Raw genomic sequence first — 14,056 nt, 5'->3', positions numbered from 1 at the left:
GTGACTGAAAATAGCCAACATGGATTTACCAAGGGTGAATCATGCTTGATCAACCTAATTGCTCTCTAGGGTAAAATGACCAGATCTGTAGATTAGGGAAGACTAGTGGCCATTTTCTATCTTGAGTTCAGCAAAGCCTTCACCACAGTCTTCCACAGCATCCTTGTACCCAAGTTGTGAAGTCCCACCTGGATGGGTAGACTATTTATATTGGTAAAATAAACCCCAACAAACAGTTGGATTGTCAGGCCCAAAAGGTAGTGCTTGATGGCATGTATTCTTCAGAGGTCTATCCTGAGTCCTATGCAGTCTAATAAATTCACAGATGATCCTAAATTGAGGGCAGCAGTCAATGTATTCAAGGAGGAGGTCTCCATTCAGAGCAATCCAGGCAATCCAGAGGAATTGGTTAAAAGGAACCTTATGAAATACAGCAAGGACAAATACAACAAGTCCTGCACCTGGGACAGGCTAATCCTTCCATGGTATAGGCTGGAAATTGACCGGCAGGGTCCTGCTAAACAGCAAGCCAAATAGAAGTCAGGAGAGCACACTGGCAGCAACAATGTTTAACAATTTACTGTTTCTATTAACAGGAATGTAACCAGTAGATGGAGAATAACATTCATTCCTTTTTAGTCAGCATTCAGTAAACTACATCTGCAATACTGCACCCCATTCAGCAAAGGACCACCAGAGCAGCTGGGAGCTGGAGCACATGTTGTATGAGAAAAGATGGAGGGAATGAAGATTTTTTAGTCAGGAGAAGAGAAAGTTTGGAGGTGACCTGATGCCAGCCTTCCAATAACTATGAAGTTATCATCAATATGACACAGCCAGGCTCTTTACAGAGCTGCACAGCAGGAGGACAAAATACCGTGGTCATAAACTACAACATGCCATATCCCAACTTTCCAACAAGGAAAAAAATAACCCCATCAAGGCAGTCAAGCGTTAGAGCAGGGACCCAATTTTTTTCCTTGAAGAATTTTAAGATCCAACTGGACAAAGCTCTGAGCAGCCTGGTCTGAATTCAGTATTGACCTTGCATTGAGCAGGAAGTTTGACTAGATGTCCCCTGAGGCCCCTTCCAACTTGAAAAGCCGTGTAAGATGATATAAAAGTAGGACTATTAAGAAGTTACCCATCTTCCTTCTAAAAAAAAAAAAAGAAGAATCAGTTTTACCTTTACTTTTCCCAAAAGACTGTTGCCTGTGGCTGTGCAACCTTTAACAGATACGATGACCCATTTCAGTATACCTTTCTTCATCAAAGTGCTTTCTGATGCTTAAACTGAATCCTTGTCGTTGTAACCTAGGCCCACTGATTCTTGTCTTATCCATCATTAGCATGAAAAGATTAATTAATTCAGCTTGTGATTCCATTCTAATACTCAAATCTTCTCCTACAAAACCACCTAAGCTCGTAGCATCCCAACCCGTACTTCAGAAGCAATAATTGATTGCAGAAGTTAAAACCTTGCATTTATGATTCTCACTTGTATCCTACACTTTTCAGATAATTTCTTCTATTTCTCTACATTATTTTGAATTCTGACCCTTTCCTCCCATGTGCTACCACTTCCAACTTTGTGGTATTTGCATATTTAGTAAGCATACTACCTACTTCATCATCCAGTCATTAATGAAACATGAAGCATTACACAATGGAGGATGACCATAAGAAATTAAGCTGATTCATCCCTCCTCCTATTTAACTAAATTATTGACAACCATTCTTCACCATTTTTTTTTTGAGTATGGGTTTTCTAATTAGCTTTGTGTTTACTTTACAGTAATTTCATCTAGAACTAATGACTTTAGGAGAATTTAAATTAAAAAACAATTTAAACCTTTATGAAAATATAAATATGGCATCAGCTGCTTTTCCTCTATCCACTACACTCATTTATGTTCTGGAAGTGAACTGGAACTTCTAAAAGTTGCTTATTCTGAACAAGTTCACAGCCACTATTACTTACCTCCTTGTTGCAAATTGGATTTTTTTTTTTTCTCTTCCAGCATTTTTTACAGAGAGAGAATGATTACTAGCTCCTCCTCCTCCATCACCTCTTTTAAAGGTGTAGAGTATGCTTGCCCTTTGCTGGTATTCTGGAACCCTACCCATCTTTCCAGTGATTATTACTAACATGTCTGATATGGCTTCTCTAGACATCCCAAATGAAATGTATGTAGTCTTAAATCCCCTGGAACTGATAACTACTTTATAAACTTTTCTGCCCTGTTCAGGTGTGACTCCTTTCACTTTTCCACAGCTATTGTTAGCGATCTGACAGTCTACCACCTTATCAGAGCTTGAGAGGGACAAAAAGGACATTAAATGCCTTGTTATTTTCTTGCATCATGGGCCACTTGGTTTCCCCCCAGTATAAAAACTTTTCTTTAGTTTCCCAATTACTACCAGTTTATTTACATAAAACTGTTTCTTGATACAATTGACAATATTTGCTTGTTATATGTTAATTTGTGCATTGACTTTCTAATTTTTCTATTTACCCATTTGTGGTATTCTGTTATACTTTTCTATACTTCTGTTCTATACTTGCTCTTGGTAATCTTAATTTCCCTTTCTTTCACTCTAGTGACTGAAGGCAACGAAAAATTCTTAATTTATCCAGCTTGGCCTCTTAGTATCTTGTGGTTTTGTTTTTAATTTACTGAAAGAGCTATCAGTTCTCCTTACCTCTTTTTTCCCATCAAACTTGCTTCTCATGATATGTTATCTACCAATATTAGCTTTTATTGCTGTTCTTCCTCCTTCCTTTCCTAACGATGCTTGATAAGTGAATCCTATCATTACCAAGTCAGTCTCAAACAAACTGCTTTCTATCTTCATATTCTCAACCGACTTTTTACTAGGGTTTAGAACCAAATGTACACAAATCTGTTCTCTCACAATCTGATTTGTTAAACAAACAAACAAAAAAAATCACAGAGATTTTACGAATTCCCTGCACAGTTTGTGTCCAGTTGTTTTCCTTTTACTAGCAGAGTTCTGGGCAACTGAAGTCTCTATTTTCAAGTTTTATAACTACTCATTCTTACTAATCTCATTTTCCATCTGAATAAAGAATAAGCAATTACAAGGCAACGGCACCATCAATTTGAAACTTGCCTATTTATTAGACTGGTAAACTCGTGGCATTTTTTTCTGATAGTTGAAACAAATGACTAAGACCTAGCAGTAACATAGGCAATAGTTGTGCCTTTCATGCCCACCTCAAATTCATCCTGAAGACACATACGCAAATGGATACATTTATAAAAAATCAAAACTGGCAATATTTAATCGCCAGGTTTGAACATTTCTGATTTTTGCAAATGCCTCCAGACATTTGTCTTGTAAACCCTTTCACTAAAAAGTGCTATCCAAGTGTTTCTGACATTCTGCCGGATTTGCGTTGCTAAATGACAGCTTCAATCTAGTGGCAAGCCCAGCACTGAGCTCTGTGACAGAATTCTGACAACATATTTTCCCACAGTTTCAAAAGTAATGTAAATTTTAAAAAGTGTTCCATCTTATTAGTTAAAATCACAAACATTGTCATAAGGAAAGGGCAATTTGGTTTCCTTCAGGAGTGGAGCAACAATTTCTGACAAATGCTGTGCATCCTGAAGCCGCTAGTATTTAGCTTCATAACGAGTAACCTGGAGAAACAGGATGTACAAGGCCACACAGCACAATAGCTCTGACAGAGAGATGAATATAGTAGTCATAGAGTAGTCACAAATATACTTAGGAATGAAAAATGAGAGCTGAAAAAAGATGCTCAACTTTTAAAATTTACCAAGAAGAGTAATGCTAAGTCTAATGACTGTATAAAATGACTGAATTTGTTGTCACAGATAGGGAAGTCCAATGTGTTACCTTGTCCATTGTTCTGCTAATACAAGATTGTTTTCTATGGTACATTTAACATTCTACAGTCCTGCAAATATGAGAAAGTAATTGGGCGCTCTCAACTTCTCCCACAAGATTATTTTACACAAAAAACCTCATTGCTCATTTGAGAGCCCATTAAGTATTTTGCCAGGAGTAAGGAGGATTCTCTCCCTGGGTTTTTGTTAAATAATAAAAACAAATGCAAAACCACATTAAAAAAACCCTAAACCAACAATAACGTAGCAATACTTCTCTCCTTCAATTTCTGCCAAATTTAAGTTAAAAAAACACAGGTTTTCAGCTGTTTTGGTTCCTGAAATTGCCTTCTGACTATGAACTAGATGTGATTAGACAGCACTGTCTTCCTGAATCCACAAACTAAAGCAACAGTGAAGTGTGAACTGACTAATGGTCATGTCCTGATACCAGCACAGATCTGAGCAGCAAACTGTGCTGTGGACATTTTCTTCAGGACTAAGATGGGTGACATAATCAGACTACTCTGACAATCAAATATTAGCTATTTGCTGTACTACAAGTATTCAGAGTAAAAAAATCTTCAGAATGAAACACGGAGTAATAAAGCAATCCTGTTAGCAATTTATCTTGCTTTCTCTCAGTCATTACTGGTTGAATGTTGTACTAAGCTATTTCTACACTGTATTTGAAGGAAAACTGCTGTAATAGCACCAAACTCTCCCCAGACTACAGAAAATCAGGAACAAACATTAAAAATTAGTACTATAGAGTGATGCGCTTCAATATTTCTTATGTAACAATTTTTATTTCTTTCCATGAAATCCACTGTTACATGGTGCAAATAATCCAAAACAGCAACAGCATATAGCCTGTTTACAAAACATGCCTTTGCTTTAAGAAGAAGTACATCTTGCATATCAAAAAACCCCACCCAGACACAGACCTATCGCTCCCTAATCTTAGACAGCTGAAAGCCAAAACCATTTTAAAATAGGAAATCAAAAGTTTACAAGAAGTGAGTAAAACTGTAACAATATTTATGCAGAAAACCCACTATTTTCTTTGGAAGATATTAAGCTAAGAAGTTGTATTAAAGTAATTGATTTTTTTGTTGCTGCTGTTTTTTATTTTTATTTTTTTTAAAATAAAGTAGCGTCTCAGGAAAGGTCTTCATTCACTTTCTGCTGAACATTACATGCTGTTTCTCCCTTTATGGGTACATCATGATCCAAATCAAAATTAACTGTATTATATAGCCCTACTAACAAAGAAGAATCCAAACACAGTTAAATTGTGAAATGCCTTAGCGCCTTTACAGTTCATTAATGGCACAATTCACATTTCTAAAACAACTTTAACTTCGCTACATACTAATATGACTGTACTAGTGACTAATAACAACAGAAGTTGGAACTCACTGCAATGAAGAAATTGTACTACTTTTCCTGAAAATCCTAACATCCTTATTCAAATGCACCACATATGTTTTCTAAGGGACATTGCCACACAACAGAGACGGCCTTAATGTTCAAGGATCAGTTTTTCTTAAATTAACTTATTCACTGGTCTCCCCCCTTCCTTGCCTTTTCTGTGAGCTCATAAATATTTGCAACAGGGCAAAGATGTTTATTATCTATGCAACTCCTAGAAGCAGACTTTTCTCTTAAGTATTCTGCATCTTCAGACTCTCCTGAAAGAATCAAATAGTGGCTTTAATGGACTTTCTGGACTCACACAAACTGCTGATGGACTCCAGGCTTGAGAAGCTTTAATTAACGGAAGACGTAGGCTGATCAACACTAGATCCTACAACAGGAAGCAGTTCTATTTCTCCCAGCAAGTTAATAATTGCTGTTCAAAGTAACAATCAAGTAACCCAAAAGCACGTCAATCTGTTAGCCGCCTTCATTATACGTCAATAGAATTTGCCAGGACATCTGCCTGGCTCATGGTGCTTTCAAATGAATACACCTCTGCAAGACATCACCACAGTTAATCTCTGGAGCTTCCAACATTTTGTATTATTTCCGATCTGACAAAACTCAACAGTACACTTGCAAAAGGCAGTGGCAAAGTGCAGATTATGTAACAGAACATCTGCAGAATACATGCAGGAACCAGAGGCCTAGAAAATCTGACCTATAAAGAAAAACTGTAAGAAATGGGGTTCTTTAGCCTAAGCAAGAGAAGACTGAATGGGACTTAAGTCTTCAAGTACATAAAAGGTGGTGCAAACAGGCAGGAGTAATCTGTTTCTCTGTGGACAGGACAGGAAGACGTGAAGCTTAACCTGCAGCAAGAAATCTCTATGTCTAAGACCACCATTAATAAAACTTCCAAACTGTAAGAACAATGAACTGAGCAAAAAGATTGCTTGGGTAGGCTTTGGAGTCTTAACTACTGGTGATTTTTAGAAACAGAGAAGAAACTGTCACAAATGACAAAGACAGTTGATCCTGACATTAAGTAGGAGAATGGATGGACCTCTTAAGATTTTCCAGCCCTATTTTTCTTTAATTCTACAAATAAATGAAAAAAGATTATTGCTACTTCATTTAATGCTAGTATATTGATTTTAGCAACAAAGACCAAAGTTTAAAAGGATTCGCATTCCAGTTTTCATACCATGTTACTTTGTAAATTCAAATTAAAATGTATATAAGCGTGCTATTTCCAAAAGAAAGTTGGTTGTTTCTTACTAAACTCAGGGTACTAGAGACACTGACTATTCTGGTGGTGAGCGTGCAAATGAAAAAGACATTCAGCTTACGACACTATTCTAATCAAGAAAAGATGTAAGAGTAAAGAATAAAAACTTTTTCCCTTCTTTCTCTCCCAACGTGAAAACTCAAAGGAATCTCCCACAGATTTCTTACCATTTTATAAAGATCTGAAACACTGATCTGATCTGAATCCACAACCTCGAAGTCCTTCCGAGGAACTAAATCTAGGCCCAAATGTCTGCAAAAGAGAAGGAACAATGGTAAGTATAACACATTAGAGTGTTCACCATTATCTACTACATGTGCTTACTCAAGGGCAAGGACACAAGAAATACTAAATTATTTAAGTCTTTTTACAACTGTTAGTCATTAAGCAGATAATCCTTCTAAATAAAACTAAATGCAAATACCAAACAAAAAACACTATGAACTTCTTACTGCTTGTTCACTGACTTAAGTGGAGCTATAGCTATTAATGCTAGTTGAAGCTTTTGACCAATATGTTGATGCAGTATCCAGAATAAGTTAATTTCATACATGGAAATGTAGTAGGCAAATAAAATTAGTACTCTGGCTTCTGCTGCAGTATTTGAGTAGGTTCCTTCACTACATAATGAAAAAATTCCATTAGTAACCCTGTTCAAACGTGCAAAAAGATACTGTGCCTTGGAAAGCTGCTTTGAAATTCCTGTTGTTCATGCAACTAAACGCCCAACTTTATCACTGCATAAACATATTATCTTTTAATAATAAACTATAACTGCAATATCAACAATAATTTTAATCTGCATTTGTAACACACATATTAAAAAAACCCTTTTAATTACTCTGAACTAATACTTTGGCTCAAATCAAATATATAAACTATTTTAAAAAAACCCAAAAAACTGTACCAGTGCAAAGAGGATGACTAGTTAAGAAATTCTGTAGTAAAGAAGGCAGTTCAGGTCACAGCTGCATGTGAGCAGTAGACAGAATATGCTATTTTGCATTCAGATAAATAAATGAACAACTATTAACAATGGATTAATAATTGTAGGCTGCAGAACAAGACAACCTAAAAGGTGTCAAAACCAAACTTTTGCTCTGTAGATCTTCAGGTTCTGAGGGATAAAAAGTTCCCAGCATTACAATAAAAAGCTATTTGAAACCTACACATTAGGACTAAAATTAAAGAAACACATGAATGAACCATTTTCCTGCTTTCATCTTATGTAACTTTGATACTTCATTTACAGATATTTTATATTGAAATTCTTAATAGTCTTAAAGAAAAAAATTCGGAAGAGGTACCCTCACGGACTCCCTTTGCACTCTTCCTGTGACTAACTATAAAAAAAAGCAAAAGTCAATTTAATTTTGCAATCAGAGAGGGAAATATTCTGCACAGATTTGTTCCTAATGGCAAATGAAAAAAATTATTTGAGAAAACCTCTCAAGTAGTGCAGAATAATTGTAAGGTGCAATAAACAGAAGCCTCCAGGCAATACAGTGTCTCTTTCTGAGCAATTAACTTAAAACAACAGCAAGGAATAACCAGTGGTCTGTACGCAGCCCAGTTACCTTTGCTGACCACTGTACTTTTAATCATTTCCCATAAGTTCCCCAGCTCCATAATTCTTTTTGAAACTTTGCTTAATCAGGTTCTCCTTCTTTAATTATATCCCTAAATCATCATATCTCAAAAATACAGCTCAGCCCTGGTCCACTTGCCGGCAAACAACTGTTAGGCAGTACTATAATTGCCATTAAAATATTGTACTGACAAACCGGGATTTCCACATTCTTAGTTCTTTGCCAAAACCAATTATATTTGCAATGGAAAAAGGAACAATTTTCCTTCTTCAATGCAGTTTTCTTGCCAAATACCAGTTTCTAAACTCTAAGGCTAAATTGTGAAAGTGATGTTTATACACCTTTTACACAGTGTGTTTTGATTAAACCGATCAAACACAAGTTATCCCTGGCCGAAGACCAGTATCTGAAAACTGCAGCTGCAAAGATGAAAATTACTTTATTTACCAAATGAAAAAGATTAAAATAAGAATGCACTAGGCAATCCTTAAATGCAGCTGCTATTTGAGCCTACTTACAATAGAAAGTCCAAAAGCATAATAGAAAAAAATTGGTACCAGGTAAAAACAGTAATATGCAAAGAGTCCACTTCAAAGTTTTTTTAAAAAAGTTAATGCTCATCATATTCATTCACAGAAGCTTTCCTGAATCTGAATATCTAAACCTCCTCCGAAACACCTGGTCACTCATATGTATACAAACATCCACCCCTAAAGTATATTCATAAAGGAATGTCTTCGCAACATACAGATATTAACAAATTATTTTCTAACGACATTATCAAAACCACTTTTAAGTGCATTACAGTTACAAAGCACTATTAAAGTTTTACAGAAAAAACTGTCAAAGCTAATCATAGCCTGATATTATTGTATTCTCAATTTCAACTCTCTAGAGAACTGAGGTCAAACAGCGGTTGGACTCATTACTCAATACATGACAAAGGTATTATCTCCTACTTAATAATGTTCAACACAACTGCAGTAGCATCCCTGTGAAACTTATCTGATACCCTATTTTTAGTTAAATCCCTTAACACCGTGGATTTCCAGCCCAGAAGATTCTCATTCTCTAATACTATGTTAATCCCGCAAAATACTTGCTCCCAGCAAATAAAGGTGTCTTTTGCTTTAGTACTAACACGCTGCCATTTATTGTGCAGGTAGAAGTTCAGGTTTATGCATTTAATTTGTATCAATTATTTTTTGTGCATGAAGGACTGACAACATAATGCTGGAAATGGCAATGATAGTCAGTGGCCCACTTTCACTCTCTATTACCAAATACTGTGGGAATATGAGCACCAGCTGCCAAGCAGTATTTCTCCAAAACATAACATGTATAAAAATTAGATAATGTGCTGGTTTGTTTATTTGACAGTTCCTCTCTCCACAATTTCTTTTACAAGTGAATTCATGTGCTTTTTTATTCTGCCTTAACATTGAACTGCCTTCGAAAAATATTTCCCCAGTATACCTACAAAATATCCCCAAGCCTATCAACTACCTCTTGATAGCATATGGCTGGGATAACTCCAGCTGACATTTAGACATTCCTCCTCTTCCACACAGAAGTCTTTAGAATCCTCCTTTCGGGGGGGGGGGGGGACGGGGACGGGGACGGGGACGACACAGACACGACGGGACAGGACGGGGACACGACACCCACCACCCAAAATCTCTAGATACTTTTCTCTCAAGCAATACGAAGACAAGTCGATAGACAAAAATACGAGCATTTTTAATACTGAAAGGGATGAACATACAACTCTGCTTCAGGTTAACTGGGCTTCTAGAGAATATCAACTTGGTTTTAATGGTAATTTCAAAGAATGATCTTGATTTCTAATATTTTCATTTATTTATAATACAAATGCTGCACCATTTAGAATTCGTAAAACCACAAGTCATAACAACTCTTCCTACAAGAACCTGGCAGAAATATGTCATTTGACTAAAAAACGTCTTTAAGATGCACATCCAAATTTGAAGAACAGATTGGGAGAACTCATCACAGCCCTAGAGTGTGCAAGATCTCATCCCCTTTGCTCCAAAAACACGCACTTTACCTTTACTCTTTTCAGCTTTAACTTTGCAGCCACCAATTTTCCTTGTATTCCTTCTCTTACTACATCAAAGCCTCATTTAATATCATTCGTATTTCTCTTACACAAATATATTTATAAAGGTGGTGAGGAGAAAGGAAATGATTCACATAAACTATGTGCAGACTTTAAAAAAGACTTCGAAGGAAATACAATATAGAAATCCATGGAAAATGGAATACATGAAAAACATGTTTGTGAAAATTAGACTGTGCTAATACAACTTGATGCCTTCCTTTGACAGAATTAAATTATTTTGTATACAAAGAAACTGCAGAGGCTGCAATCTATAAAGAAATTATTAAAGCACTGATGTAATGCTACACAGGAAATTACTTCTTAAAATGAAGGTGATGAGATGAAGGTAAGTAATCTTAGTAAGGAACTGATTAAGGGGAATGGCAGCAAATACTTCTGAGCATGGAAGTGTCAGACTACAGAAAGAGGTTACTAAGAGTTTCCTCAAAGACTGACATCCAAGAGAGTTCCTTACAGTTTCAATCCCTATTCAATCATTACTACAGATATATTCAGCAGAGGGAAAAAATATTATATATTTAGACAGAAATGGCAACTACTCTTTCTGCAACCTTCTTCAAGGCATTTCATTATATTTGTTTAAATTGTTCACTCATATTTTGATCACCTTTGATGCAACAATGACAACTACTATAATAAGAATTTCTTTAATTCTCAAACTGACTTCCAGATATTACGACCTCATATGTACATTTAATATATATCCCCAAATGCATTTTATGAACTTTAAGCTAATTGTTCTAACACTACCAGGAAGTAATTATTATTCCTTTTATGTCAAGAAAAACGTGACAAGAGGGTAAGTCACTCAAAGTCCAGAAATAATCTTCTAAGGATGTGAGCACTGAAATTTAGGACCTTTTGAGTTTTAAGACTATGCTTACTTCACTGGATCACACTATTCCCCCTACAGTGTTACACATGTTAGTAGTTAGTAGGTACTAACATTGCATCTGCCACTGGCTTTCCGAGTACAATTTTGACGTAAGAGAAAGACTATGACTTTAAAACAGTGTTTCATTTTATTTGTATGACAGTGTGAAAGATTTATTTCAAACATTTTTCCCCCTGTTTTTCTTTTTAAATGTTCATTTGTAACTTTCGGCTATCTGTCGATCTTTCTGTGCAGAATTTATGGCAACTATTTGGAAAATTTCTTTTAATGCAATGATTTTAATATTTTCTGTGAAAAAGAATAACCTTTGACTAAGAAGTGACATAAGCCCATAAACTCATCTTGTTTATCACTTTTATCTGTCCAAAATCTCAAAAGTATTGGTGGCTCCCCCTCCCCTACTCTGTTTCTGAGCCTAAACATAGAGTATCTATCCCACATTTATAGGGAAGGAAGTATCTTCCCTCAGTATAAAAGGGAAAGTGATTGTGCTCAGAAACCGGGATGCTTTCTATTAATCTCCCGACAAATATTATATTAATCTGAAAGAATCAATCTTGAAGACCATTTAATATGACCTCTGATTTTTGAGTTAAATTACTTTGAAGAAATCTTCATCTGCCTTTTTGGTAAATAAGGTATGCACATACTGCTGCAATTAATTTTTTGCACTGGAGCAGAAGCAGAGCGCCCACATTTCAAACAGAAGCTCTGTAAGACAGATTCCTTCATCTGTTTTTGACGTAAAAGACTCTAGAATGAAACAGTTTTTTGTTAGTAGAAAAGTTTAATTCTGGTTTTCCATTCTAAGCACTCGTAGAAGTTGAAAAACTTACCCATTCATTTAAAAAAAACTAAATAAGCATTTCAAAATCAAGTTTCTATTTTACCTGCAGCATGATTTAGAATGAGATGATGAACCGCAGATTTCAGTTTTGTAATGTCTGTTACCTGCTCTACAAATTTTCCCTTGTTATTTACAGACCACTGGACACCTCCAATAGCATTTCAGACTTCAATAGATCAATATTCTAATAAATTGTTTTGAAAAAGCACAAGTATTTGTAACATTCTGTATAAAACCTAGCAAGATATGCAGGGAAAAAGACAGTATATGAGATTTCAGCTGTGCAAAAATATACAGAAGGATGCTTAAAACTAAAAAATCTAAAACCACTAAGATGCTTATCTGAAGCTCTTTTGAGCAACTGGGAAATAAAAAAACCTATATAGCAGGAATACCAGCCACTGTATGCATACAAAAACGAGCTAACTGTGGGAAACTGGAAGAGGTAACAAAGCATCACAAAAAGGATGCATCCAGCATCATATTTTTGTATTCAGGAGAAAGAATGCGTAAGCAACAAAAATTAAATTGCTACAATAAGTGGAAATCAGTATTGCATTATGAGAATGACTAGCAACAATACTAAAGGTTAGCAGCAGTAGCTGTAAAATAAATTATATTCCTACATTTTTAACAAACCAAACTACAAAGCAAAACTTCTTAATATTTAGACTAAGTATACAAAAACAAGTAAAAGACGTTCACTGTAGTAGTTCTGAAAACAGTCTAAATGACTTCTTTCACAAAAAAATCTGTAACTATTAATCCAAGGAGTGTATTTGCCCTTGATTTCCACAAACTCCTACAAGAACACAAGGGATGACTACCAGAACTGCTGCCAGTGTATTTAAGGGAAAATGATACCAGTTCAACAAACTGAATAAAACCTAACTGGTTGTGACAGGAAGTGTGAATTTCATGTTTGGATCACTCCTTCCCAAATAATACAATGCATTAATGATTAAGGTCAGGATAAAAGTAGCTTTACACTAAATAAGCATACATGCTACATATTAGATGTGTAAGATTACCTGTTTCTTGAAAGCTACTTGGTCATAGAATGTCTCCTATTAGATTGCACTACCTTGAATAATACAGACCTGCTCAAACTGCACGTATTTAAGCTTCTCAGTTAACATTAATGCATGTTAGTAACAAATTTTTTCATTTATTTTATTTGCAAATCTCAAGTATGACAGAATAAGCAATGAACATTTTTACATTATTTGAGAAAGGCCAGTACTATGTGAATATGTATATGGAAATCATTAGTTTTTTTAACAGATTAAGACACGTGGTCATGAGTTTCATGATAAAACTCAGAGAGGGGAGATAAAAAAAGTAACAGAACTCTCCCAGAAATTCTACGGAAAAGAGTAATGTTGCAGAAAGACCTTCCAAACTCCCAGACATTTATAATTAAATACTGCATAATGTACAGATTAAATTAAATATCTTTTCAATCATACGCTTTTTTATGCAGTTCCTTTATTGATAGTCTCTTCTGTTGAAGCATGTATCTCTGATCTCATGTACCTTTTTCTCTAGGGAGGTCAGTACCTGTTCTTATGTAGTAGAGAAACACAGAAATTTTTTTTTCCTAAACAAGCATCCTGAGCAGACGAACTTAATCATTAATGTATTTATATTTACTGATTTCACTGATGCTTCTCCATAATTTTCATGCATTAGATTTACCTTTGTAGTTTTAATGTACTTCGTATTTAATGATTTTACATTTAAAAACAAAAAAGAAAGAGATGCCTATAGCCACCTCATTGAACAGCCTATTCTCTTCATTGCTGCATTGCTCTCTACTCTCCTCATCTTTTTTTTTCCTACAACATTTTTGCAGCTTCCTGTTGCTAATTTCATCCCTATACTCTTTGAGCAAAAACATCTAGGCATGATGTTCAAAAATGGTCTCTTCGTTCCCATTTACTCTACTGGGAATGATAATGGAAAATATCTGTAACTCTGCACTGCAGAAC

The 14,056-nt window shown here is 35.4% G+C and overlaps 1 protein-coding gene across 14 annotated transcripts in view; it reads right to left on the bottom strand.

Annotated features, from left to right (window-relative positions):
* Nucleotides 1-14,056, bottom strand: part of DOCK3 (dedicator of cytokinesis 3) — a 221,367-nt gene that overhangs the window by 133,742 nt on the left and 73,569 nt on the right. For all 14 annotated transcript variants that reach the window (XM_087743795.1, XM_087743802.1, XM_087743796.1 and 11 more), the window contains exon 7: nucleotides 6,759-6,843. In XM_087743795.1, coding sequence (XP_087599921.1) covers nucleotides 6,759-6,843 — 85 coding nt within the window. The remainder of the gene's footprint in view (nucleotides 1-6,758; nucleotides 6,844-14,056) is intronic.

The sequence above is a fragment of the Nipponia nippon genome, unplaced genomic scaffold (assembly GCF_047370975.1).
Source record: "Nipponia nippon isolate SJK-2023a ecotype South Korea unplaced genomic scaffold, ASM4737097v1 scaffold_9, whole genome shotgun sequence".
Classification (NCBI taxonomy): Eukaryota; Metazoa; Chordata; class Aves; order Pelecaniformes; family Threskiornithidae; genus Nipponia; species Nipponia nippon.
Note: the sequence above shows the minus strand (reverse complement) of the source record. Positions and strands in the feature narration are given on the sequence as shown.